Source organism: Callithrix jacchus, chromosome 10, assembly GCF_049354715.1.
Source record: "Callithrix jacchus isolate 240 chromosome 10, calJac240_pri, whole genome shotgun sequence".
Classification (NCBI taxonomy): domain Eukaryota; kingdom Metazoa; phylum Chordata; class Mammalia; order Primates; family Cebidae; genus Callithrix; species Callithrix jacchus.
Window position 1 is genome coordinate 64,767,092 of NC_133511.1, and position 26,511 is coordinate 64,793,602.

Here is a 26,511-nt window from a genome sequence, read left to right on the forward strand (position 1 = left end):
TAAATAAATAAATACGCTTTTAGTTTTTCAGAGAAACTTCCACTGCTCTTCCCCATCCCCCCTACTTCCCCAAACCACCCTCCCCACAACCCTAGACATAATCAATATCTCCCCTCACTTTGCCAACAGCTGCTCCCTAAGGAGTGCGCCTTGACAGCAGATGCTGGAAGACAGCCTTGGACAGGATTCTGGAAAGGCCTGGTGTCTCTTCCAGAACAGCAGAGCTTCCGCCAAACGGAACTGTTTAAGTGCAGGACATTGTAGAAATACTCCCAGCCAGGAATCCAGAGACTGCATCCAGCACTGTCTGGGCTGTGGATTGGCTGTGTGACCTTGGACAAGTCCCTGCCCCCCTCTGAGACTTGGTTTCTTGAACTATAAAATGAAGACTTAGACTTGATCAAGTGGCTTCCTCACACCAGTCTCAGACTGTCAGCTTGTCTTGGGCAAGAGCCATGCCTTCTCCTCTTTAGTAGACCCTAGAATTTAGAATCAGAAAATAAAGTTCAAGGCCAAGCCTATCACTCCTGGACTGTGTACATGACCATGGGGAGGGCCCCACACTACTCTGACCCTCTGCTCCCCATGGAAAGACACAGACCCACGCGCTCACCCTGTGATCTGCCATAGACCCTGTGAGTGGTGGATGTTGAAGACCTTTGGACAACAGGTCTGGGCTATCAGTCTGCCCCTGCCTGCCCAGTGCCTGGCTCTATCCTGACTCTGGAGATCTGGGCCCAGGCTTGTCGATGGAGCCACCATCTGCCTGTGGTGCTTACAGAGCTCTGGGAACAGGAGTGTGGACCCTGTGACCAGCCTGCCGTATAAAGCGGCAGTAATGCTACCCAGAGGCCTTGGGGCCCATGGCATCGTGGACAGCAGTTTCCATGTCGGAGCCCACAAAGCTAAGTCCATTTGAAAAAAATAGTACTGCCTTTTTTCTTTCTTTCTTTTTCCATTTTGGCTAAGGCATGGAAAGTGAAAACTGCTGAATTATTGCAGGAAGGAGTAAAGGCTGGGTTCTGAACTGGCTCTGGTTTCTGGGGCCCTAAAATCAATGGCAGAACCTGGAAGCAGGGGCTTTCTCATGCCCACCTTGCTCATGCTCCAGACTCCCCGTGACAGGACCAAGGTCAAGGGAGAACATAGCCCACCTCTAGTTCCCAGATGGACCTCATCTTGCCATCTAAAAACCAGGCATGATAGCCCTTCCCCTGATCATTACTGATTAGAATCAAATGCAACAAAGGCCATCCCATCCATCCATCCATCCATCCATCCAGTGTTTACAAAACACCTTCTATATGGCAGTTACTATTCTAGGAGCTGGGGTAGGGCAGAAAACCAAACAGACAAAACCCCTACCTGCATGGAGCTGCCGTGGTGGGGAAGACAGACAATCACCAGGCAAAGAAGGAACGGATACAGGCTGTCAGCTGAGTGGAGGCCAGCACTATGGAGGAAAATGCCATGGGTCAGGGCAAGGGGACACAGAGTGCCAGTGGGGAGGTACAGGGCCGATTTGCAGTGATTTTTGTTTTTTGGGATTTGGGGAGTTTTCTTGGAGACAGGATCTTGCTCTGTCACCCAGGCTAGCATGCAGTGCTGCAATCGTGGCTCACTGCAGCCTCAACCTTCTGGGCTCAAGCACTCCTCCTACCTTGGCCCCCCAAAGTGCTGGGATTACAAACATGAGCCTCTGCACCCAGCCTGTTTGCAGTTTTAAATAGGGTGGTCAGGGCGGCCTCACTATGAACAGGGCCTTTGAGAGGGCACTGGAGAGGTGAGGAGGGAGCCTGGGGTCAGCTGGGGAAGGGTGTTCCCAGCTCTGGAGGGATGCCAGCTTTGTAGAAGCAGGGGACAGAAGGAAATGATCCCTCCATGTGTCTCCTGCTCCTCAACACCCTTGGCTCCATTCTGGGAACAGCAGGCTCCGGACTTTAAGGGCACAGTTACAGATTGTATGGTCTTTCTTACCCAGGGGCCTCCATTCCACAGGCCTTTGCCCAACCCCTCTTTCATGTCGGTCTCAGAGTATGCTGAGGGTGCCAGGGAGAGCTCAGACTTGCTGCCTGACTGTAGTAGGTGGGGCGTCAGGAGGCCCTGGGCTCTAGCCTGGCTCTGCCATTGGCTGGCAATGTGACATTAGTAAGGCACTGCCCACTCTGGGCCTCAGTTTCTCTGTTTTTAAAATAGGATAATTGGTGGTTGCCACGGCCTGTTGGAAGGGGACCGGGACATGCCTGCTACTAGGAGTGTGGCTTCTTCTGCGGTGACGACGATGTTCTGGGATTGGGTGGCAAGATGATTGCACAACTTTGCGAATATACTAAAGTAAATTGCACACTTAAACAACTTTAAAAACAAAGATGGTGGTTGGACAAGATGACCTCTAAAGGGAGGACATTAATTTTTTGTGTGCCTGTAACACCCCAGGGCCTGGACTCAGCACTTACCTATCTCATGATCTCCAGGGTTCCTTCCTGTTTTGACTTTCTGTGACCCACCACGGTGATATTCAACATTGCAGTCACTCATCATGTTCAGCCTAACCCTGATTCAGGTCCACAGTTAGGCTGGGGAAGAGAAGGAGGTACAGTCCCTTGCTGAAGGGGCTCAGTGTCTGTGGAGGAAATTAGAAGCATGCATTGCGCGCCCAGAAAGTTTTTGTTTTGTTTTGTTTTTGGACTAGCTCCTTCCTTTCATTTCTTTGTATAGGAAAAAAAATAATACAAGGGAAGGCCGGGAGCGGTGGCTCACGCTTATAATCCCAGCACTTTGGGAGGCCGAGGCAGGCAGATCACGAGGTCAGGAGATTGAGACCATCCTCAGGCCTGCCACTCTGCACGTCCAGCAGCCAAGCTGTTACTAGAGCCAGATGATTGGCCTGCTTGGCAGCTCCTGGCCATCCGACCCTGCTGTCCTCTTCCCAGGCTGACCCTGCTCCCCCGATGCCAACTTCCCCTGCCAGTATCTTGAGGTGAGCACTTTTCCACCACATCTCAGGCCAAGCATGGTTCTTGGCTCCAGGTTTGTGAGCTGGTTTCCGGCCATCCTGGCCCTTGGCTGCTCCCTGAGGACCTGCTCCAGGGCCTTATGCTCTTTCTACTCTGGTTTTTCATTTCTGCCTCTCTTGAGTGTCCTCTGTGTGACTGTCCCTCTGCTGGGCTGCCCTGGGTCTCGCCCCCCTCCTCTTTCTGCCTCTTCTCTAGAGTGGCTTGGCATTATAGACAAGCATGTGCTTCAGGACAGATGGAACTGGGTTCAGATCCTAGTCCTGTCACCTGCTGGCTGTGTGAGCCTGGGCAAACGTGTCCTCCCATCTGACTCAGTCTCCTGTCCTGTGGAATGGGGATGAGTCTCATAACTCCTGTTTCTCTGGATGGTTGGAAGCTGAGATGAAGTCCACAAAGTGCCTTCTGGCAAATAGGAGATGCTCGACAAATGTGCTGCCCGTTACCTTCCTTAGGCACGGTCTTCTTCACCTGCACATCTTGCTCACTCACACGCAAAACAAGGAACAAAAGCCCCCCTCTGGCCCCCAACAACCTCCCAGCCCCAGGCTTGAGCGCAGACAACAGCATGCTCACGGACATACTGATCCCAACGCGGGGGTGAGGGAGGCTCTACCTGGAGGGCCTGGCTGGCCTCTGTACCATGAGGCTCCCCAGGGGGATGTGGGAGGTGTCTTCTGAGCTATGCCTTCTGAGCCATGACCAGAGTCTTGTGTTTTCATCAACAGCAGGACAAGAGAGGCAGCCTCTCAACATCACTCCTGGCCTGTAGGCTCCTCTTTCCAGCCTCCAAGCTATTCCTTGTGCCCTTGACCCCATTTGAATACCCTTCCTCTCCCCACTGTCCCCCACCCCCATACTTAGGCCTCATGCCAGCTCTGGGGCTTAGACATGACAAGAGGAGGAAACTGAGGCTTAGGGACATTCTGATGTGGGTGTTTTTCATGAGAATGTGTCCTATGTGATATATTGTTTCACTTCTTAAAAGGCAAAATGAAACCAGTTGCCTGAGTGACAGCAGATCTGGAATGGAAACAAAGGGCTGCAGGACTCCAAATTGCTCATCCATCCTCTTCCCTCTGCCACATCCTTAACATGGCTGTGACTACGTGGACCCTACTGTAACTTACTTCCTAGATATCACTTAACAAGTAATTGTGGAAATAAACACATACATCTATGGCCAATTGACTTTTATTCTTCTTTAAAGAAGCAGGGTCTTGTTCCGTTGCCCAGGCTGCAGTGCAGTGGCACGATCGCCAATCACTGCAGCCTCAGTCTCCTGGGCTCACGTGATCCTCACACCTCAGCCTCCCTAGTTGCTGGAACCACAGGTGCACACCACCACATTCAGCTAGTTTTCTTTTTTTTAATTTTTGTAGAGATACTATGTTGCTCAGGCTGGTTTCAAATCCCCTAACCTCAAGTGATCCTCTCATCTTGGCCTCCCAAGTTGCTGGAACTACAAGCATGAGCCACCATACCTAGCCTGGTCAATTGATTTTGACAAGAGTGCTAAGACAATCAATGGAGGAAGAATAGTCTTTTTAACAAATGATGGGGGAACAACATATTTATGTGCAAAAGAATGAATTTGGATCTCTATCTCACACCATATGCATAAATTGACTCAAAATGGATCAAAGACCCAAATGTAACAGCTAGAACTAGGAAATCCTTATGAGAAAACGTAGATGTAAATCCCTGTGACCTTGAAATAGACAATGGCTTTTTTTCTATATGATGCCAAAAGTACAAGCGACCAAATAAAAAAACAGAGAAACTGAACTCTATCAAAATTAAAAATGTTGTGTTTCAAAGGATATTATCAAGAAAGTTAAAGAACAACCCACAGAATGGGAGAAATACTTGCACAGGAAGTATGTGGTAAGGGTCTAGTATTCTAGTAAGTGGAATACATAAAGAACTCTTTGCAACTCAACAAGAAAAAGACAAATAATTTTTTAAGTGGGCAAAATATTTGAATAGCTATTTCTCCAAATAAGATATACAAATAGCCAATAGGCACATAAAAAGATACTCCACACCATTAGTCACTGGGAAAATGCAAATCAAAACCACCCTGCAATATACTATTCACACTTACCAGGATGGCTATAATAAAAAATACCATATTAACAAGTGTTGTCAAGAATGTGGAAAAATTGGAACCCTCATAATGTAAAATATTACAGTGGCTGGGCACAGTGGCTCATGCGTGAAATCCTAGCACTTTGGGAGGCCTAGGCAGGTGGATCACAGGGACAGGAGCTCAAGACCAGCCTGGCCAGGATGGTGAAACCCCGTCTCTACTAAAAATACAAAAATTAACCAGGTGCCTGTATTCCCAGCTACTCGGGAGGTTGAGGCAGGAGAACACCTGAACAAGGGGGCAGAGGTTGCAATGAGCCAAGATCACATCATTGTACTCAATCCTGGGCAACAGAATGAGACTCCATCTCAAAAAAACAAAACAAAACAAAAAAATAGTACAGCCACAGCTGGGCGCAGTGGCTCATGCCTGTAATCCCAGCACGTTGGGAGGCTGAGGCGGATGGATCACCTGATGTCAGGAGTTCCAGACCATCCTGGCCAACATGGTGAAACCCTGTCTCTACTAAAAAAACAAAAAAATTAGCCTGGCATGGTGGCGGGCACGTGTAATCCCAGCTACTCAGGAGGCTGAGGCAGGAGAATCACTTGAACCCAGGAGCCGGATGTTGCAGTGAGCCGAGATTATGACATTGCACTCCAGCCTGGAGTGAGGCTCTATCACTCACTGACAGAGTGAGACTCTATCTAAAAAAATTAACCAGGCATTGTGGCAGGGGCCTGTAATCCCAACTACTTGGGAGGCTGAGGCAGGAGAATTGCCTGAACCTGGGAGGCAGAGGTTTCAGTGAGCCGAGATTGCACTGTTGCACTCCAGCCTGAGCAACAAGAGTGAAACTCCATCTAAAAAAAAAAAGTACAGCCACTATGGAAAACAGTTTGACAGCTCCCCTAAAGTCATACAGTTCCCAGATGATCCAGCAATTCCATCCCTAGGTACATACACAAGAGACTGAAAGCATGTATCCCATGCAAACACTTACACGTGAACGTTCACAGAAGCATTATTTGTAATAGCCAAAAAGTAGAAACAACCCAAGTGTCCATCAACTGATGAACGAATCAACGATATGTGGTCTATCCATACAATGAAATACTAAGCCACCATAAGAGGAAATGAAGGATATGATTACATGCTACAAATAGATGAACTTGAAAATAAACTTGAACTGTCCAGAATAGGAAAATCCATAAGGACAAAAAGAATTAGCAGTTTCTAGGGGCTGGAGTGGTAGGTGGAATGAAGAGTGCTAACGGGTATGGGATTTATTTTTGGGGTGATGGATGAAAATGATCTGAAGTTAGAAAGTAGTGATGGTTGCACAACCTTGTGAATATACTAAAAACCACCGAATGGTACACTTTAACAGGGTGACTGTGTGGCACATGTCTCAAATTCTTTTCCTTTCCAACTTACAGATTCAAGGTATACATGTACAGGTTTGCTACATGGGTAAATTGTATGTTGTGGGAGTTTGGTGTACTTGTCACCCAAGTAATCAGCGTAATACCTGATAGGGAGTTTTTCGGTCCTCACCCTCCTCCCCGCATTCCCCTTCAGATAGGCTCCAGTGTCTAATGTTGTCTTCTTTGCATCCATGTGTACTCAATGCTTAACTCCCACTTAAAAGTGAGAACGTGCAGTAGTTTCATGTTCCTGTGTTAATTCACTTAGCATTATGGCCTCCAGTTCCATCCATGTGGCTGCAAAGGCCATGATCTCATTTTTCACAACTGCATAGTATTCCATGGTGTATATGTACCACATTTTCTTTATCCAGTCCACTGTTGATGGGCATCTAGGTTGATTCTGTGTCATGGCTATTGTGAATAGGGCTGCAATGATCATGCGTGTGCCTGTGTCTTTATGATAGAATAATTTATATTCCTCTGGGTGTGTACCCAGTAATGGGATTGCTGGGTCACATGGTAGTTCTATTTAAGTTTTTTGAGAACTCTTTAGATTGCTTTCCACAGCAGGTGAACTAGTTTACATTCTCACCAGCAGTGTGTACACATAACCTTTTCTCCACAACCTCAGCAGCACCTATAGTTTTTGACTTTTTAATAATAGCCATTCTGACTGGTGTGAGATGGTATCTCATACTGGTTTTGCTTTTCATTTCTCTAATGATGGTAATATTCAACATTGTTCATATGCTTGTTGGCCACATGGATGTCTTTTTGTAAAAGTGTCTGTGCATATCTTTTGCTCATTTTTTTAATTAAAAAAATTTTAATTATTAATTTGAAAAAACAGGTGTGGTTTCAGCCTGTTGCCCAGGCTGGTCTCAAACTCCTAAGCCCAAGCAATACTTCCCACCTTGGCCTCTCAAAGTGTTGGGATTACAGGCATAAGCTACCATGCCCAGCCTTTTGCTCATTTTTAAATTGGGTTGCTTTTTGCTTGTTGATCTGTTTGAGTTTCTTATAGATTCTGGATGTTAGACCTTTGTCAGATGGATAGTTTGCAAATATACTTCTTTTTTTTTTTGAGACAAAGTCTCGCTTTTGTCTCCCAGGCTGGAGTGCAACGCCACCACCTTGGCTCACTGCAACCTCTGCCTCCTGGGTTTCAGCGATTCTCCTGCCTCAGCCTCCCGAGTAGCTGGGATTATAGGCTCCTGCCACCATGCCCAGCTAATTTTTGTATTTGTAGAAGAGACAGAGTTTCATCATATTGGCCAGGCTGGTCTTGAATGCTTGACCTCAGGTGATCTGCCCGCCTTGGCCTCCCAACGTGTTGGGATTACAGGTGTGAGCCACCTCACCTGGTCTCAATTTTTTTTTAAGAAATGTACTTGTGTAGATCTGGAGAGAGTCTTGCAGAACATAGAGCCCAATGTTTCCTGCTCCCTGCTCCCACATACCTCCATGATGAAGATGGGGAAACCATAGCTCAGAGAGGGGAAGCCACCACGTGTTTGAGGCAGAGCAAGAGAACCCACGGCTACTGCCAACCCGCTGTTCCCTGCCTAGATTGTTAAGTCTTGGAGGACAGGAATATTTATTAATTTTGTACCCCCTGTAACAACAGCACAGGACTCAGCACATTGCGGTGGAAACAGGATCGCTCCAATTGCAAGAGTAGATAGAGACCCTATTCCGACAAGCCTAAGGAAACAGGGATTCACTGGCTTCCTATCTGAGAAGGACAGGGTGTGCTCAGGGACTCAAACGGCACCCCATCTCCACCCCACTACCTGTTTCTTCTATTCCTTCTTCATCCTCCTTTTCTTCCTCACATGGCAGGGAATACAGGGTAGGAAGCTCTGGGATCATACCTTTGGAGCTTCCATTCCAAGGTGGGCTGACTGCTTTCTCCCAGAATCGATTTATGCATCCCAGGGAAATGGCTCTATTTGGTCCAGTTGGGCCCTATACTCTTCCTGGGCCAATTAGGTGGGTGGGAAAATGGAATTCTCCACAAGTCCAGGCCTTCTATGAGGGGACTGGGCTCTGTGACTGAGAGCTTCATCAGAACCTTATAAAGTGGGGGATGGAAGGGAGGAGCTGCCCTCTCCCATAAGCACTCAGGCCATTGTGGGAATGAGTAGCTAGCCAGGGGAAAAGGCATTCATGGTGTTTGGATGCAGAGTGGCCTGGGGTTCAAGACCCAGCCTTCTCACTTTCAGGCTGTGTGCAGGTGGGCAAGGGACCTCCCAGAACCTCATTTTCGGACTGCAAAGTGAAAGCAACAATCCCAGCCTTCAGAGTTGTAAATATTTAAGATGAGGGCAGTAGAGTGATAGCCCAGAGGCTAGTGCACCATAGGGGTTGTGCTAAGGGTGGTAATTATCATTGTTATTGATGCTTTGGGTGGGTCAAATCAGAAGCTGGAAATTCTGAGAAAATACTTCAGACCATGGGAGCTTCTCAAGACCCAGACCCCTGTACCAGGGTGAAGGGGGATGGCAGTGAAAGAGATGTCTCCTCCCGGGTAAGGATTATAGAGGATGTCAGGCTAGGCTATGCCTATAATCCCAGCACTTTGGGAGGCTGAGGTGGGCAACACACAAGGTCAGGAGTTCAAGACAAGCCTGATCAACACGGAGAAACCCTGTGTCTACTAAAAAATACAAGAAAAAAAATTAGCCGGGCATGGTGGCACACACCTGTAATCCCAGCTATTCAGGAGACTGAGGCAGGAGAATCGTTTGAACCCAGGAGGCAGAGGTTGCAGTGAGCCGAGATCACACCATTGTACTCCAAACCAGGCAACAAAGTAAGACTCTGTCTCAAAAAAAAAAAGATGTTTTATCTGTGGGGCATGAGAAGGGACTTGACCCCTAGGAGTCCTGAACTCAGGGTCAGCCAGGCACTGCCCAACCTGCTGGGTGACCTGGGCACCTCCCCTGTCTGAGCTCCCCCCAACCCTGGGGGTATGCAATGATCCCTGAACCAGTGACAGCTGCTCTGCAAAACTGCTCAGGGCTCCTGCTCATCTAAGGCTGCTAGCAAGTCAGCATGTCACCTCCCACGCTCCCTGTTTTTTAAAGGGATCAAGCAGCCCTTACCTCAGAGTTGAACATCCACCCTTCTCAAGGTCCTGTGCTGGGCTTGGGGACTCATAGGTGACTCTGCCCCAGCCTGCCCTCAGGGGGCTGCAGCCTGGCTAGATGAATTAACATGGCCCCTGAACAAGGATCGTTCAGGCACTGAGTCCCTGTGTGACCTTGAGCAAGTCACTACCTCCCCCTGGAGCTCTCGTTTCCCATCTGTAAGAGAAGGGGTTAAACATGAGGATGAGAGCCCACAGCCCCAAAGAGCTGGATGGAGAGCCCACCCCCAGACCTCAGCCTTGGAATCTAGTGACATCATCCACAACCCTCTCCCGTTTCCCCGGCAACTGGGGTGCTGGCCAGGGTCCCCCAGGGTCCCAGACTGTCTGGATTTCCTTGCACATAACTATACCTCGTCCACATTTTCACAATTAAATTGTCAGTTTGGGTTAAGTGTTGTCTGCTGATGGCTGTCAACCTCTCTCTGGTTCTCCTCACTCTTCACCCAGAGCAGGTAAGTGAGAATGTCCTGCCTGTCCCTCAGTGCTGTGGAAAGGGAGTAGAATATGAGTGGGAAGCAGGAGAACTGGGTTCCAGGCTAGCTCTGCCATGCACTTGCTGTGTGATCTTGGGTAAGTCACTTGCCCTCTCTGGGCCTAGGTCTCCCTATCTTAACAACAGAGCTAATCCCCTCTGCCCAGCCTCCCCCTCAAGCCAGTGGCAAGGCTCAAAGGAGACTGCCCATAAGTGTGGCAGGGCTTAGGAAACTGGAAAGCTTGGTTTGAGGTCTGGGATGGTTAATAAAATTAGCAAGCGGACCTTGAGAGGGACTTCTCTGACAGACAGGTAAGTCAGTTCCCCTTTGGTCTACCCTGCATCCTTCTGGCTACAGATCTAGCCCAGGTCTTCTCCCCTGTTCCCTTTCACAGTCTGTTCCTAGATTGAAAAGGACAGAAAAAGTGCTCTTCCCAACAGGGCTTGGTGCTGAAGATGCAGGGCAGAGGTGCTAGACCAGAGGACAAAGAGCCCTGCTTCTCACAACAGGTGTCCCCATGCAGATGGCTCAGCTGCTGCCCCAGTGGCCAGGCTGCCCCTCCCATCCACTGGCCCAAGTCATTCCTGCTGCTACCCCAATTTCCCCTGATAGGCTCCCAGGAGCTCCATCTGCCCTCACCTCCCCATCCAACCCCAGACTTGAATCCCACAACCTGACCTTACCCTACCCTCTTCAGACTGCATCCATGCCTCCCTTGGCAAAGCCCAAGCTCCCCAGCCCAGCACTGAAAGCCCCCCTGTGGCATGGGCCTGGCTTCCTTTCCCATTATTCTCCTTCCTGATGCTCGTCGTGCCAGCAGCACTAAACCACCCACTTACCCTTCTCTGAAAGCAAACTTCTTCTTGTCTCTGCTTATGCTGCTCCCCTGCTAGGAACACCCTACCCCTTCCCTGGCCACCTGACAATTCCTCTCGCACCTGCACATTATTTATATAGACATGAATGCTAAGTACAGATGAGCTCTCCATCTGGAACTGTTTATGTACCTGGCAGAGAAGGAACTAACCTTTATCAAGAACCGATTACGTGCTGAGCATTTTACATACATCATCTCCCCTTTAAGCCCCACAGCAACCCAGGCAGTCAATTTCACTTCTCCTATTTTTCAGGTAAGAAAACCGAGGCTCAGGAACATGAAGTGTCTTTTCCAAGGCCAAGCAGAAGTTGTGTTGGAGTAGAACCCTGAACTGTGTGATCCAGAGCCCATGCTTGTTTTAGGGCCTGGTGGAAGCACTTCCCTTAGGGTTCTGTCTGTGGCGGGGACACCATATACCTAAAAATACTTGTTATTAAGCGAGGTTGTGCTGCTTTGTAATGCTAGAGACCACTGTGATGTGCCAAGGCTGTCCTATAGAAGAGGGGACCCTAGGAAGATAGCCAGGACCCCTGAGGGAATCAAAGGTCTCTGCTCTAGATGGAGGAGAATCTTCTTTCAGACAAAGCCATTCATAATGGAAGACATCATCCTGGAGGGAGTGAGCTCCCATCCCTGCGGGTATGCAAACAGAGGCTGGGTCACATTCTTCCATTCATTTGGCAACTTTGGAGCAATTACTGTGGTGCAGTACTGGGGACATAGCACCGGATGACAGAGCCATTGCTGGCCACTTGTCACCCCCAGATCAGTGGAGGCATTACAGGGGCTCTGGTGGCTAGAACCTCGGGGTTATGAGAGGGGGTGGCCCAACTGTAAGATTCTAAGATTCTGAAATGACATTAGACAAATAATTGCTTTTTTTTAGCTTTTTTACTCTTTAAGCCTGGCTGCTTCTTGTCTCTATTGCTACATGACAAACCATGTCAAGTTTAGTAGCTTAAAGCCACGATTGATTCTCCTGCTTCTGTGGGTTGACCTAGCAGCTCTGCTCACTTTGTTGGGCTCGCTCGTGCGGCTGCATCTGACTGATGGGCCAGCAGAGACAGCAAGGCCTCTCTCTTCCCCAGCCTGGGCTTCTGACCTTGCAGCTGGGCTGGGCCCCAACAGGGTGAAGGCAGACGCTGTAAGGCCCCGGGTCCTGGGCAGCAGAACACAGGCCATATCTACTAGTCCAGCAAGCCAGGAGGTCAGCCCAGATGGAGGGGTGGGGACAGAGCCTTCACCTTTGCATGGAGTCACATTCCAAAGGGTCTTTATGTTCTGGGCTGGGAGAAATTGGTGCCACTAAAAAGCTGCCTTACTGGCCTGCTCAGAAAGGGTTCAGAACCAGTGACAAGTGACTGCATGGCTTATGCCTGGATGTCAGGAGACCTGATTTCTGTCTCTGCACCACTCACCAAGTGATGTGCGACAAATTGTTCTCTTCCCTCAATGTCAGTTTCGCTGTGTGTACAGTGGGGGCACTGAGCATGGTAAGTCTCTGACGGGGTGTGTGTGTGTGTGTGTGTGTGTGTGTGTGTGTGTTGGGGTGAAACTCAGACAATGCCTCCTCTCTTCTCCCAGGTGCAGAGTCGCTGACTTCTACACATACCAGAGAAGCAGAAGCCCAGCCGTGGAAGACACTGCCGTCCAGACACAAATGGCCCACTGCTTCCTATCCTTCCTTTTCTGGTGACAGGCACTGCTCCCAGCCATGCCCAGAGCCCCTTTCCTGTGGCAATAACAGATGTGAATCAAAGGGAGAGCGCATGACCCAAACAAGGTCAATCAGCTGCCTTCCCTGGTACTGATTCAGAGGTCCAAGGAGACAGAGGTCTCATTTGACTGGAATTTCTAACTGAGGCTGTTGGTGGCCGCATCCCAATGGGGACAAATGAGGCCCAGGTGAGTTCAAAGACAGCAGGAAGAAGCAGAAGTGAGTTTGAGACAGCATAGTGTCCCCAGGGGCCCAGGGCCCCAGGGCTCCAGCGCCAGCCCTGAGCCCTCCTGAGTGCAGTAGGGCCACTAGCCACCCCAGTTTCTCCTGCGGGAGCCAGTCAGTTTCTCATGTTGAAGCTGTATGGGGTTGGGTTTCTTCTCTCCTGGAGCTGAAAGAGGCCTGAGAAACACAAACATTGTCTCCTGAGCAGCCACCACCATGATTCAACAATTGAGAGTTGAAAGCAGCCTTTCAGATGTGGTGCCCTCAGCAGACATGATGGGTGGCATATTGTTGCATGCACCCAGGAAAGACGCCTCCCGTCTCTCCCCCAGGCTTGCTCCCTGAGCCCTGTAAAATAACAATACCTCCCCTGACAGAATGGAGGAGGAGGAGGAGGACATACCCTACCCTGGGCAGAGGGCAGAGGTTCCAGCAGCCACAGACCCGGGGTTTGCAGCCAGGCCCACCACCTGAAAGAGAGACCTCGCAGGAATGACTTGCCAGGCCTGGCAGTGTGCCCATCTGCAGAGAAGTGCCTGTCTCGTCCACAGGCACAGAAACTGCCTGGCACACAGTAGGTGCTCGTTCAAACAGTATGACTTCTTCTAATGTTTTTTCTCAGTAACACTGAGAAGGGGTGGTTTCGTAGCTTCCCTGTTTTGCAGATGATGAAACTAAGGATCCCAGAGGCTGAGTGACTTCCCCAGAGTCCCTCGGTGGGTAAGTGGAGGAAGTGAGTCTGATGGCCAGGCCCAGGTGCTCAGATGACAGGCCTGCTGCGATTTGGTCCCCTCACCCCCCCCCCGCCTTGCCTGGAAGATCTGGCCTCACAGGGTGTACCAGAAACAGCTGGGCTGGGCTACTCTGCTCAGACCCCCAGTTCATGTGTCTTCTCAGAGAGGCCTTTCTAAAAGCACCCTGGTGCTGGAAACAGTGCCCTTTAGTCTCATTGTACCCAATGAGAAATAGGAAATGGTGAGGACGGCCTCCGCCCTGCCCTGCCCTCCTCTGAGATGTGTCCAGGACCAGGATGAGGGATCTCAAAAACTGGCTCTGGGAAGCTAGCATCCACCAGGTGGCCTGGGGTCGGGAGACGGGGACTACCTGTGGGTTTCCTTCATTCCCATTCATGGCTAGTCCTATGGCACTGGTTGACTGGGTGGTGAGAAAAGCATGGCCCAGGGAGTGCTGGTTCCAGGCTAGAAGGAGTGATCTATGGAGCAGGTCCAAACCCAACCTGGAGACTGGGATCCATGAGATCCCAGCCAACCTGCAGACATGGGAGGGAGAGGTATGTGCTTGTGTATGATGCCACACAGACTCTGTATGCAGCAAAAGCGGAACAAAACACTGTGGCTCTTTTTTTCTTTCTTTCTTTCTTTCTTTCTTTTTTTTTTTTGAGACGGAGTCTCACTCTGTCACCCAGGCTGTGCAGTGGTGCCATCTTGGCTCACTGTAACCTCTGCTTCTCAGGTTCAAGCGATTCTCTTGCCTCAGTCTCCCAAGTAGCTGGGACTACAGGTGTGTGCCACCACACCTGGCTAGTTTTTGTACTTTTAGTAGAGATGTGGCTTTACCATGTTGGCCAGGCTGGTCTTAAACTCCTGACCTCAAGTGATCCACCCCCCTCGGCCTCCCAAAGTGCTGGGATTATAGGCGTGAGCCACCATGCCTAGCTGTCACTGTCTTTTTATTCCCTTGGCGAGGTGACAGCGGTGAGCCCCACCATGCTCCCCTTCACACACCACGAAGTCATGGTCCAGAGTGGGTGATCTTGACCCTTCTCTTTACTGGCTGGTTTCCGCTTTCTCCGGACCAGCCTTTGTTGTTGTGGAAGGGATAAAGTGCTGAGGTCTGAGTAGGGGTACAGGCTTAGGGAAGACAGAGAAGGCTTTGGGGTACATCTGGGGTTGTGGTCACATAGCATCCTTTGGTCAGGAGCCCCAAGATATGTGGGCGGCCCTCAGAGGTTATATTGTTCAATCCTTCACTTACAAATGGGCGACTGGGGCTCAGACACAGCAAAATAACTACCTGCCATCACACAGCAAACTAGTGATGGGGCTCAGGACTGTAACCAGTTCCCCTGCACCCCCATCTGGGGCCTCTGGAAACAGGTGACTGCCCTCCACCGTCTCCATCAAGGCTTTGGCCTCAAGGAAAGGAAGTTGAGGTGGGCAGAGGGGTCACTAGAGGTCAGCATGGCGAACGGAAGTGTGTCCTCCCTCACCTCCATGTCCTTTCAGCCTGGGTGCCTCCTGCGCAGGGCGGGTGCAGGGATGGGGGTGGGGGGAAGGGGTGTGCCCCTGGCGAATGGCAGTCAGGCAGGGGCCGAGAAGCCAGCTGACAGGAAGCCCCCAGCATTTCTGGGCGATCAGATCACCAGAATCGCCTGGGCTGATTGAGAAGAAAAATATATTCACGTCCATGTCCACAGCCAGGGGCATGGGGCCTCGTCCCCGATGAAGAGAAGCCTGCAGCCCAGGTGGCCAGCACAGGCCTGATACACAGTGGCCCTCAAGGAGGACTGGACAGAGGGAAGTAGAAGAGAAGGGAAGCGGGGAAGGTCAGTTGGTTCTAAGGATGAAAACAAAATTATTCTCAAGTACTGCTTATTATACAAATAGGGAGGCTTGGGTGCAGGGAGGGGCAGACCTTCACCCCAAGTCTCCCTTGACTTTCAATGCAAGCTTTTGGCATTACTTCTTATAGCTCTCTCCCTGCTCCCACCCCCAGGGCAGGTTTCCAGTCCTGGCTGATGCCTGGGTCCCGATCCACAGGACACATCTGAGTAGCTGGCAGGCGGCAGGAGCAGGCAGGGGGGGCTTCAGGAGTCTGGGATGTTCTCCTGGCTTCCCTCAACTCCCCAGAAGACAATGGAAAGTCACTATACTTTCCCCTTCTGTTCACTGGGGGCCACCAGTGGTAGTGGACACTGAGCCAGAGAGATCTGGGTTCAAATATCAGCTCCTGTTTGAGCCTCAGCTTCCACATCTGCGAAATGGGAATACTAATCCTGATCTTGGAGATGTAAAGGATTCCATGGATTGTATTATTCCAATATTGTGGATGAGAAAACTAAGTCTTGGGGAATTTAAGCAACTTGCTCAAGGTTACACAGCTAAAAATAAAATAAAAATAAAATTGGGCAAAATCTGTATTGGAATCCAAGTTCACGTGACTCCAGATTGCTTCCATTTCTACTCTAGCAGGGAGCCAGAGGAGATTTCTGGCAGGAGGACTCCTGCAAATGTTTAGAGGCAACTGACTGAGCCTCTTAAATGAGCAGAGGGGTGCGCATCCCAGTCAGACAGAGGCCACCTGGAATGGTTCTGAGGTGGCCAGAGGGGAGCTAAGGACACTCTTGGACCCCCAGAGGCCTTTGCCCTCCCACACTTCTTAGGTGAAATAGCCCCTGTCTTCTCCCCTTCCTCAATGCCCCAAGCCCCACTGTCTTTCCACTGCTTTTTCTTTTCTTTTTTCTGAGATGGAGTCTCACTCAGTCGCCCAGGCTGGAGTGCAATGGCACGATCTCGGCTTACTGCAACCTCCACCTCCCAGGTTCAAGTGATTCTCCTGCCTCAGCCTCCGGAGTAGCTGAGATTACAGGTGCCCGCTGCCATACCCGGCTAATTTTTTGTATCTTTAGTAGAGACAGGGTTTCACCATGTTGGCCAGGCTGGTCTCAAACTCCTGACCTTGTGATCCACCCACATCGGCCTCCCAAAGTTCTGGGATTACAGGTGTAAGCCACCACACCTGGCCTCTACTGCTTTTTTGATCGGATTGCCCCAGTGGTCTGGGATAAGAGATGGGGGTGTCCCAGCATATGTTCCAAAGGCTATTCCTGTGATTGTATGCAGGAGTACATGTTTGGCGTTGTACACTTGGGAGCTGTGTGTTCATGGAAGCTCATGCATGTTTGCCCATGAACTCTTTGGGCACAGGTGGTCTGTGTGCTGCCTCCCTTCATGATGTGTGTGCAGCCATTTTGAACCTCTGTGCTACTGTGTGTGAGGGCAGATGATGTGTTCTGGTATCTCCCAAGTGTCTCAGTAACCATCTGTGGGGTGATATGCCCCAGCCTGTATGTGAAGACTGGCTGTGTGGGAGTACTGGTGTGGCTGGGAGGCTGCTGTGGGCACTGTGGGCCCAGATGTTTGTGTTGTATGTGGAGGTAGCTGTGGCTGGGTGTGGGGAAGCCTAGGAGCGCCATTTCATGTGCAGCTGCAAGGAATGGGGAAAAGAATGTCAGGCATTTTGGGGGACCTGAGACAGGCTCCGTGTCCGCACTAGTTTCCATTTCCCTTTCTGCTAATGAACTAGTTATCCTTGAGAACGTCCTGGGATTGAGGTCCCTAGAAGGAGGGGGAGACACGAATGAACTGATAGCACGCGATGGGCAGCTGAAAATCATAGTGGTGCTGCGGGGTAAGCAGCTGGTCTGGTCAGGGAAGACCAAGCGAGGGAAGAAGTGGTTCCAGAAGCACCACGCGCTCAGGCTATGCCGTGCAGGAGGCGCCTCTCTAAGCTCCTTTGGCTTCCGAAACCCTGTCCTCCTCTGCTCCCGCTTCCGTGTGTCCAGAACAGTCCCCAGCAGTCACCCCAGTGGCTGGAAAGCTACCCGGCTCCACACCTAAGGTTTACAGCAGCGGGCTTTGCAGCGCCGAGTCCTCGTGTCTCTTTCTCCCGCAGGATCGTTGATTCGTTTTCCACGACTGGAACCAGAGGCTTGAAGAGATGGCCAGGACTAGCACGCAAAGGCAAGTTTCGGGAACTCCGACGCCTACAGTAATCACGCTGCGGGACCAACAACTAAGGATGCCGGCTCCATGACTGAGACCCAAGTCTGACTTCCCTCTGGCGGGTTGAGGCTCCTTGCCTAGTTGCTGCGACGATTCGAGAATGGCCTTACCCGGGCCCCACGCGTGTCCCAGGCACGCAGCACGCACGCTTAGTAAACACCAGCTGTAGTGAGCGAGTCCCCCTTTGTAACTCGACAGAGTGCAAAGTTCTCTGGAGCGGCGAGCGCCGCAGGTCAGTGGCGTCCGCGGGGACCCCGCCCCCGTCCCCCGTGCGCGGCCAGGGCCACCCGGTGGGGTTGCGGCGCGCTGACGTGGGCGGATCAAAGCGGCCGCCGGCGCCTTATAAAGCAGTTTCGGAGGCCGGCGCCAGAGATCGCGCCCGGCGAGGAGGAGAGCTCCGGCGAGCGGCAAGCGGCGAGCGCAGGCCCCAGGAACTGAGCGCAGCCGAGGGCAGCCGGAATCCGCGCCTGAGTCCGCGCGTGTCCTGAGCCGGCCGCCGCTTGCTAGGATCCCCGGCGTCCTTCTCGCGCCGCTTCAGAAGAGGGCGCCTTCGCCGCTCGCCCAGCCGGAGTGCTCCGGGGCCCGCTGGAAACCGCGCTCGCCGCTCCCTGGGCAGGCCGGGGCACCAGGGCAAGCAGGACACGCCTGGCGAGCTCCCCGGGAGGTGAGCAGTGGTCGCGGGCAAAGGGCAGCCGCTCAGCAGGGACCCGCTAGGGCTGGGAGCGCCGGAGTCCGAGGGGGACGACGCTTCTCGCACCCGCCACGACCCCCTAGGGCACCCACTCCTGGGTAAGCACACCAAGCGCTCCTCCATACCTCTCTTCCCAGCACTGCGAGGAGTTCCCCCTTGCGGAGCGCAGCCGCGGGAGCCAGGCGACGCGAGCTTTAGGGAGACGCGCGGGACAGGGGTGGGTTGTGCAGTTCCTGCGGCCCTCCTCAAACTTTCCCAGCCAGTCCCCCATATCCTTCCCCTGCACCCCAGCCGACCCCCACCTTCCCAGTCTGCCCGCGGACCAGGTCCTGCCAGAGCCACCTCCAGGGTGGGACAGTTGGATCCCGGGGCAGAGGGTGCATGTGGTGGTGGGGGTGGGGGTGTGTGTGGGAGAGGGTGGCAAAAAAGGCAGAGAAATGCGGCAGCGCCTACCAGATTGAGGATGGGGGTGAACGCCTAGCTTTGAGAACAGGTCCCAAAGGCAGAGGGGGGAGGAGGAGGACAGAGTTTATTTACTGACCTGAGCTCCAGGCTGGGGCTGGGGAGGAGGAGAGTCCGGTCGCCGGCCCCGCGGCACATCTGGAACCGCCCGGAACATCTGGCTGAGCTAGCGCACGAACTCCACGCCTCCCGCCCCTGGGGCTGAAGTGCCTCGGTGTCCCTCTTGGCCCTGGGCGCTCAGGGTCCGGCTCCAGGGGGTTAGCGGGAGGGATCCCGAGTGCCCCCCACCCATTCTTCCCACTTCCAAAACAACCCGGGTGACCTCGCGCCGCGCCCGCAGCCGAGCAGGCGTCTCTCGAAAGCCTCGAGGCTTGGGTCAAAGTCGGGTGGCCAGCCCGGCCTCGCCCCGCCCCGCAGGTAACCTTGAAGCCGTCGCTCGGTGTCTCTGGTTGGCAGGGTCCGCTCCGTGAGCTGCGCGACTGGAGGCTTCGGAACCTGCCCGTGCGGACCTTGCGCGCCGCGCGGACAATCGACCTTGGCTCACGGTGCCCGCAGAGCGTCGGGATAGGGGAGGTCCCTCAAGTCCCGGCCGGCTTGGCCTGGTCACAGCGGCAGGCTTTCCAGAGCCCTCCACAGCCCAGGCCTATGACCACCTGTTGGTGGATCGGGACTGAGGTGCGGCACTCGCGGTGCCCGCCTGTGCACAGCCCAGGCGGCCGCCTCTCCGGGCCCGCTGCAGGCAGGGTAGCTCGGGCCAGCTTCGAGGAGGGGACCGATCGCTCTCCAAAGGCTCTGCGCCTGGTGGGGCCCGCTACGCTCAAGGCCCCAAGCAAGGGGTAGGGCAGGTCAGGGCGGCCCACCGCAAGTGTCCTATAGAACAACCAGGATCCAGGGGGCACTCCCTGGACACCTCATCCCATCCCCAGACGAGGATGCGGGGGCCCAGGAAGAGGAGGGGACGTGCCCCCAGCCCGAGACGCGGGAGGCAGCCGCGATAGCCCCCTCGATGCCCGGCTTAGCGCCCCCTGGCGGGCTGGGGGCTTCGGGAGGCGAGTGCACCCTGATCCGCGGTCTCAGGCGGAGGGTGACCCCGCGGCCCGCGCGGCTGTCCGGGTCGTTCGTACAAGGGACAGCAACAGTCCGTCAGGACCCAGAGGCTCGGGCCAGGCGCTGCCTCCCCGCGCCACGAGCTGGGGCGGCGAAGGCAGAGGCCTGGGACAGCCTAGGCTGCTCCCAAAGAGGTGGGAGGGGCTGGAGGCCTGGGTCCCCGTCCTCCGTGCGACCTAGGCGGCGACTCCTCTCCCTGGGGAACTAGGCTGAACATGGATCCCCTACTGTGAGTCGGAGCGCCTCCGTCCACGTGCAGCCTCTGCCCCCTCCCCACCCAGGAATGCCGGGTGCCTTGAGGGGGGCGCACTTTAGGAGGGGGGAAGACGATGACTGGAGTTTTTATTTCCCCCCTGAGCTGGGCGCTAGCTGCGGGGCTGTGCGGAGGAAAAGAACTGTGCGATCCAGGCTTCAACTCGTCTTCCTGTGGGTTTTGCCGGCAGGCTCCAGAAAACCGTGGGGCTTCCCCTCTGTGCGCGCTGACGGCCCAGGCGCAGGAACGCGCCACGCAGGTGGCGTCGCGATGCAAACAGCAGAGGTGCGCTGAGCCCCGCAGGCTGCAGGGAGGCGGGGACCTCGAAGGACGCACGGTGAAACCCCGCTCCTCGTTCTTATAGAAGGGGACAGCGAGGCTGGGGTGGCTCAGGGCTTGCCCAAGCTCACAGAGCCAGATGAGAACGCCCCTGTTCCGCCCCAGCCCCCCCACTACGGTGGGCGCCTCCTTTGCCAACTCCCCAAACCTTTAGAAAGGAATCTCTTTGTCTCTGCTCCTCCTGAGGGGAGAGGGAATGGGGCTGTTTCTGACACCGGGCGAACGCCAGGTGTTGGTAAATTTGGGAGAAGCTGGGAAGGGAGTTAATGAGGTGAGAATGAAGTGAAGGAGAGAAAAAGCGGAGAAAGCGGCTCCGCGGCCTGCGGGCGGGCGGGGCAACGGCTCCTCCGCGGCCCGAGGGCGCCGCCTGGAGGCCAGAGGCAGCACCGCGCCAGTCCCGAGAGCTTCCCTGCTTCCCCGAGGCGGGGCCGCCCAGTCCCGGCTCGTACGCCCCACCCCCACCCTCCAAAGTGGGGCGGCTAAAGACGGATTTGGAGTGATAGTGCCTATCTCACGGGGTGCTGGGAGGAGCAGATGCGATCTTGTTAGGGAACGTTTTGTAAAAGCTGAATTGTGCCGGAATTGCCCCAGCGTACCGAGGAGGTAAACTGAGGCACAGTTGGGAAGGAGAATTGCCGAGGCCCTAATAACTAATAATCCACGTTGCCGGGATAAGCCCAGCTCCGGGGCCCCGACTCTGCTGCCTCGCCCGGACTCCGGATTCCTCCCCTTTCCATCCCAGGTTTGCGTCTGTCCGGTTCCCCTCTGCCTCCGTGGCTTTCAGCTTTGTCCTCTGAGCGTCCCTCTCCCTCTCGCTGTGTCGGTCCGTTCTCTCAGGGGGTCTCTGGCTCTGCCGCCTCCTGTCCCTCCTTCCCGCTCCCGGGGCTGGAGGGGCCGAAGGGTGCGTTGGGGTCCGGGGCCGCGCTGGCGGACACGCCTTCGGCGGCGCCTAATTCGAGCCAGGCCCGGGACCAGTCCCCAGGCAGGGCGGGGCGGGAGGGGACTCCCGCCGCGCTTGGCCTCCCGGGGCCCCGACCCCTCCTTTGTAATTTGAATAAAACACCTCCCCCGCCCGCGGGCCTCCTTAACCCGCAGTCTCTGCACTCCCCAGCTGCAGACGGCGTGCAGGACCCGCGGCGGCCGAGCAGGCGGAGGACTTCGGCGCAGCTCCTCCTGGGTGTGACCCCGGGCGCGCCCGCCGCGCGACGATGAGGGCGCGGCCGCAGGTCTGCGAGGCGCTGCTCTTTGCCCTTGCGCTCCAGACCGGCGTGTGCTATGGCATCAAGTGGCTGTGAGTAGGGGAACCCTGCGTCCATGCGCACAGGCCCGGGACTGGGGCGGTGGGGGGCGTTACGGAGTTCCTTGTATGGGGCGAGCGAGCCGAGACCCGGGAGCCCAAACTGGCTTGGCGGTCGTGGGCAAGTCATCCCTAAGCCTCCGTTTCCTCCTCTGTAAAATGTCGTCCCTACCTCCTGGAGGCTTGAGAAGAGGGAGCGAGACGGGCGTGGACCGTGTTGGAAACTCCCGGTCCCGTGCTGCTAACGGTGGCGCAAAGGCAGCGGAGTTGCTGGCCACCTCCGCAGGAGCGATGGAAAAAGACATCCTGATGGGGGGGCGCAATCCAGAGGGGCCAGCTCAGGAGGGTTCTTTAGTCAATCAGTCTCCTTGACCCTAGCCGGAGTTCCGCAGAGACACTCCTGGCCCCTCCACCTGGGTGATCTTGGGGCGGTGTCACTCTACCTCTTGGAGCCTCCGTGTCCTCTGTCGCAGGAGGGTGCGACTCTTCACCTCACTCAAATCAGATAAAAGGCTCATGAAAGGACCTCAGAAGCTGTCAGATGCCGCTGCGCACATGTGCAGGGCACTCATTTGGATAGAAATTATTCACGCAGCGGAGGAGGAACACAAGGGAGTGCCTGCTCAGGGGGCCGGGGGTGGTGAGGAGAGGAGTCAACGCCAGCCCCTTCCTGAAGGGGCTGCCCTCTAAGCTGAGAGAGATAAGCCCAGGCTGTAAATAACTCCACAAGTGTCCAAGTGCCCGAGGAGAAACCACAGCGGGGTTCTGGGGGGCTAGAGGAAGGAAGCCCACCTAATGGGGACGGAGATTTAAGATGTCGGGAAGCTTTCCCGGCGCTGTGCCCCTAGTGACTGAAGCACTGCCTGGGATTCGATGGTGCGGGCAGTGGAGAGGAGGGCGCTGTGAGCAGAGGGGCTCCCTCAGAGGGCAAGTCCAGGACCGGACAAGGGTCTGGAGTTCGGAGCCGGGGCAGGGAGCCTGCAGATAAGACAGCAGGGGACAGGTTGTGGGGGCTGGGGAGGGCCCTGCAGAGGGTTTGCGAATTAGTTGGAAGACAGAGGGATAATGGCTGTGCGGCCAGCAAACAGTCTGGAGGTCACTGGCCCTGCCCCTTCTGGGGCCAAGTTATTGATTAATGGCTGATTCAAGGTGGGGGGGACCATGTCTTCCTGCCTTTCTTGTTTATAAGAAGCCTGGTCTCAGTGGTCTCCTGACCCTGGGCACTAGCTCTTCCCAGCTGTCCCTGAGGAGTTCTGTGAGAAACCAGCCACCTTCCGTTTACAGTGGGGTACCCAGCACTCTTCCAGCTGGCAGGGTCCTCCAATTCATGAGTCCAAGCTCTCTCCTCCACGGCCACCATTTTACAGATAAGGATACCAAGGTCCAGGGAAGGAGAAGGATTGGCTGAAGGGCACCAGGATCAAACTCCTTGCACCGGGCTTGGGTGGCATTTGCCACCCCTGAGAGTGCTGTGGGGTCACTGCCATCACCCCTGCTCCGCAGTGGGAACACAGAGGCCCCACAAAGGGCGTCACACTGGCATGTGGTGGGGTGGACGGCTGGCTAAGCCTGACATCCATGTCCTCTGTCCCCATGGCAGAGTTAGGCTGCCACAGAAATTGGTACGACTCATTGTGTGGCTTAAAGAAGCCCCTAGCCTCTTGGGGGAGATGGACACATAGAAATACAAAGTGGACTATGGCCTGTGTCCTAGCAGAGGGAGCACCCCAGCCCAGAGGAGGCGTGGTCAGTTCTACCTAAGGGAGGTGCCTGGGCCAGGATTGGAAGGACAGAGAGGATTTGGGTAGTCAGAGATGGAATGCAAAGCAGGTATCCCAAGCAGGAGGCATAGCACGAGCAAAAGCCTGGAGGCCAAACAGTGCATGTGGGGAGACCTGGAGAGCCTGGAGGCCAAACAGTGCATGTGGGGAGACCTGGAGAAACCAGGCACCACAAGAGCCTACTCCTAACTGCCCCAGAGGCTGCTCCGAGAGCTTGGTCATTAAATTCAGATCATACTGCACTCCAGCGAGAAGGCGATAGTCTAGTAAGAGAGGTTAAAGGCTTGCTAGAGTTTAAGATCAAGGAAGAAGAGGGAGAAGGGGTGGAGTTTAAGAATAACAGTTTTCTGTGTGTACATGTGTGTATGTGCATATATAGACAGGTGTGTAGGCCGTGTGGATATAGGTATGTATATGTACACACATGTCTACACACACAGCCTTCCTACATGCGAGGCACTATTCTAAGTGCTTTATATATATTGTTCCATTTAAATCTGCCAACTACCCCATGAAGTGGGTGCTGCTATTACCCCCATTTCACAGAAGAGACAACAGAGGCATGGGGGACTCTACCTAGCAGGGTGTCACAGCTCGGAGGTAGTGGAGGCAGGGTTTGAGTTAAGCTACCTGGCTCTGTGGCCTGTTGGGCACAGGGAGCCCCAGCACGGCTGGGAGCAGGGATGTGCTCAGTGAACCTGGAAAGCCGGGGACTCACCCAGCAGCCTCCACTGACCTGAGCTCTGGAGAGTGAGCTGGAGATGAAAGGGGCACTTGGCACAGGAACTGAAACCCAGTGTGGCTGAGTGGCCTGGAATGCTCACCTGGGCAGCACCTGGGATGCAGGCTGAGCTGGTGGGATGGGGGCTAGGGAGAGGGGATCGGAACCTGGCTGCCCATGGAGGCACCTGCCCAGAAATAACCTGGAGACTCTTCCCTCCTTACCTCCTCCCAGGCCGGGCACCGGAAGGCTCCCTGCCCCACAAGTATTCGGGGTCCCAGGTCTGGGCTGTCCCTACTTCTTGGCTGCCCTGGATAGGAGGAGAGTTCGAGGGGAGTCCCACCCTCCTGTGAACCACAGGGACAGGGGCGGCAGGTGAGAGGAAAGGCCCAGTATGGCTGGGAACACCCATAAAGGCCCCCTTCCCTGGGCAGTCCCACATCTGCTGCTCCCACGGAGGTGGAGCCAGGAGGCTCTAGAAGGGCCATGGTGCTGCAGAATCGGGTGGAAGGAGCATCAGACTGGGAGTGAGAGGCCCAGCCTGAGTTCTGCAGGTCAATTGCTTCAGCTTCTCTGAGCCTCAGTTTCCTCAGCTCTCAGATAGAGGTAGAAGGAGCCCTACCTCGGGATGTGGGAGGCCTGGGGATCTAGCTTGGCTCTGCCTCTGATTGGCTGTATACAGATCTGGGCAAGCCCTGCCTTTCTGGGCCTCAGTTTCCCCACTTGCCTAGTGGGAGTTGGTGACACTGTGGCAGCTGCCCTTTGGCTTCTTGGTTGAGAAGTGTCAGACCAAGCCCTGTTTGGGCTCTTCCTCACAAGGTGGACTGCACAGGTGGGTCAGCATGTATGAGGCTAAGGGGACAGGCTTCCATCTCTGAGGTCTGGGCAGTCAGATGTGAAGGGACTCAGTGTCATTTCCAGGTAGGACTGGATCTGCAGGCTCCAGGCCCTTCATCAGCCTCCATTTCTCTATCTGTACAGTGAGGACAAGGGCTGGACTGGTCCCTCTTCACTCTGGAGCCCTGGAACAAAGCCTAGGAGGGAACGGGAAGACTCTCAGGCTGTGGGGTCCCAGAGGCTTCTTCTTCCTGGATGGCCAGCTGCAGCCCCAAGCTGGGGTGGCTGTGAGGAAGGGGCACTTCTGAGGTTCCTAGACCTCTCCCTGGTTCCTGGACCTGGAGCTAATTGAGGAGTTAATTGGGGAGTCATGGAGGGAGAGGTTCTCCAACGCTGCCCTACGGGAGTGGACGGAAGCCTGGGGAGAGGTGGAGCTTGCCTGGGTGGCCTGGAACCCGGGTTCCTGCTCCATCCTCCCTGCCACATGGGCACCAGGATGCGGTGGGGCCTAGGAGAGCCCAAAGGGACATGGGCAGGGGAGGGACAAAGGTCTGGCTGGGAGAACAGGGTCTCCTCAACTCCATTGCTCTCCCACCTCAGGGTCAGCAGAGTCCACAGATGCAGAAACATGGGGATTCTAGGGCAAGACTGAGCCCCTAAGCCAGCCCGCAGCTCTGGCCAGCATTCTCCTCATCCCAGAAGCACAGATGTGGGCATCAGGGTCTCTCCCACGGCCACCTGTTGATCTTACCCCATCTCTCCCCCTGGGTGGGCAGCTGCCAGGCTGCATTCTGGGTGGTGCTGCTGGGGTTGACTTCTGAGGCCCTCTGAGCCCAGCTCTGCTGAAGCCTCACCTGGAAATAGGTTGGGGATGCCACTCAGCACCGTGGGTGGCGGTGCTGAGAGACCCTGCAGAGAGGGACCTTGGGGGTCCCTCACAACTGCAGAGAGGGACCTTGGGGCCCAGAACACTTAAAGGAGCCTGAACCCGGCTGCCAGGTCTCTGGCCTAGAATTCATCATGTGACCTGACCCCTGTGCCAAGAGGGAGAGTGATGCTGTGAAGGGTAGGTCCAGGAGGGAAGCCCTTCTTGGAAGGTGCTTTACCCGGGCCAGGTCCCCTAGAGCAGCCTGAGGGTGGGGCTACTGGTACCACCAGGAAAATACCTCAGTGAAGTCATTTGACAGCTTGTGTTACCAATGTCAGAGCCTGCATTGTTCTTGGACATTGAGCGGT

At 54.4% G+C, this 26,511-nt stretch overlaps 1 protein-coding gene and 1 long non-coding RNA gene across 5 annotated transcripts in view; one reads left to right on the forward strand and one right to left on the reverse strand.

Moving 5' to 3' along the window:
- LOC103796169 (uncharacterized) lies at positions 1 to 19,884 on the reverse strand. Its single transcript, XR_004731231.3, has 5 exons — positions 18,386 to 19,884; positions 9,644 to 18,335; positions 2,457 to 2,623; positions 1,366 to 1,453; positions 1 to 479 (listed from the first exon to the last, which is right to left on the reverse strand). It is a non-coding gene; the product is annotated as an uncharacterized LOC103796169 (long non-coding RNA).
- The window catches only part of WNT11 (Wnt family member 11), a 23,748-nt gene continuing 15,392 nt past the window's right edge, over positions 18,156 to 26,511 (forward strand). The window contains exons 1-2 of one of the 4 annotated variants that reach the window (XM_054241904.2): positions 18,156 to 20,585; positions 21,751 to 21,930. In XM_054241904.2, the coding sequence (XP_054097879.2) occupies positions 20,377 to 20,585; positions 21,751 to 21,930 (389 nt within the window). In that variant the 5' untranslated portion in view covers positions 18,156 to 20,376. Of the gene's footprint in view, positions 20,586 to 21,750; positions 24,814 to 26,511 lie in introns of those variants that run through there. The other 3 variants (XM_035265384.3, XM_035265386.3, XM_054241905.2) reach the window with 3 other exon arrangements.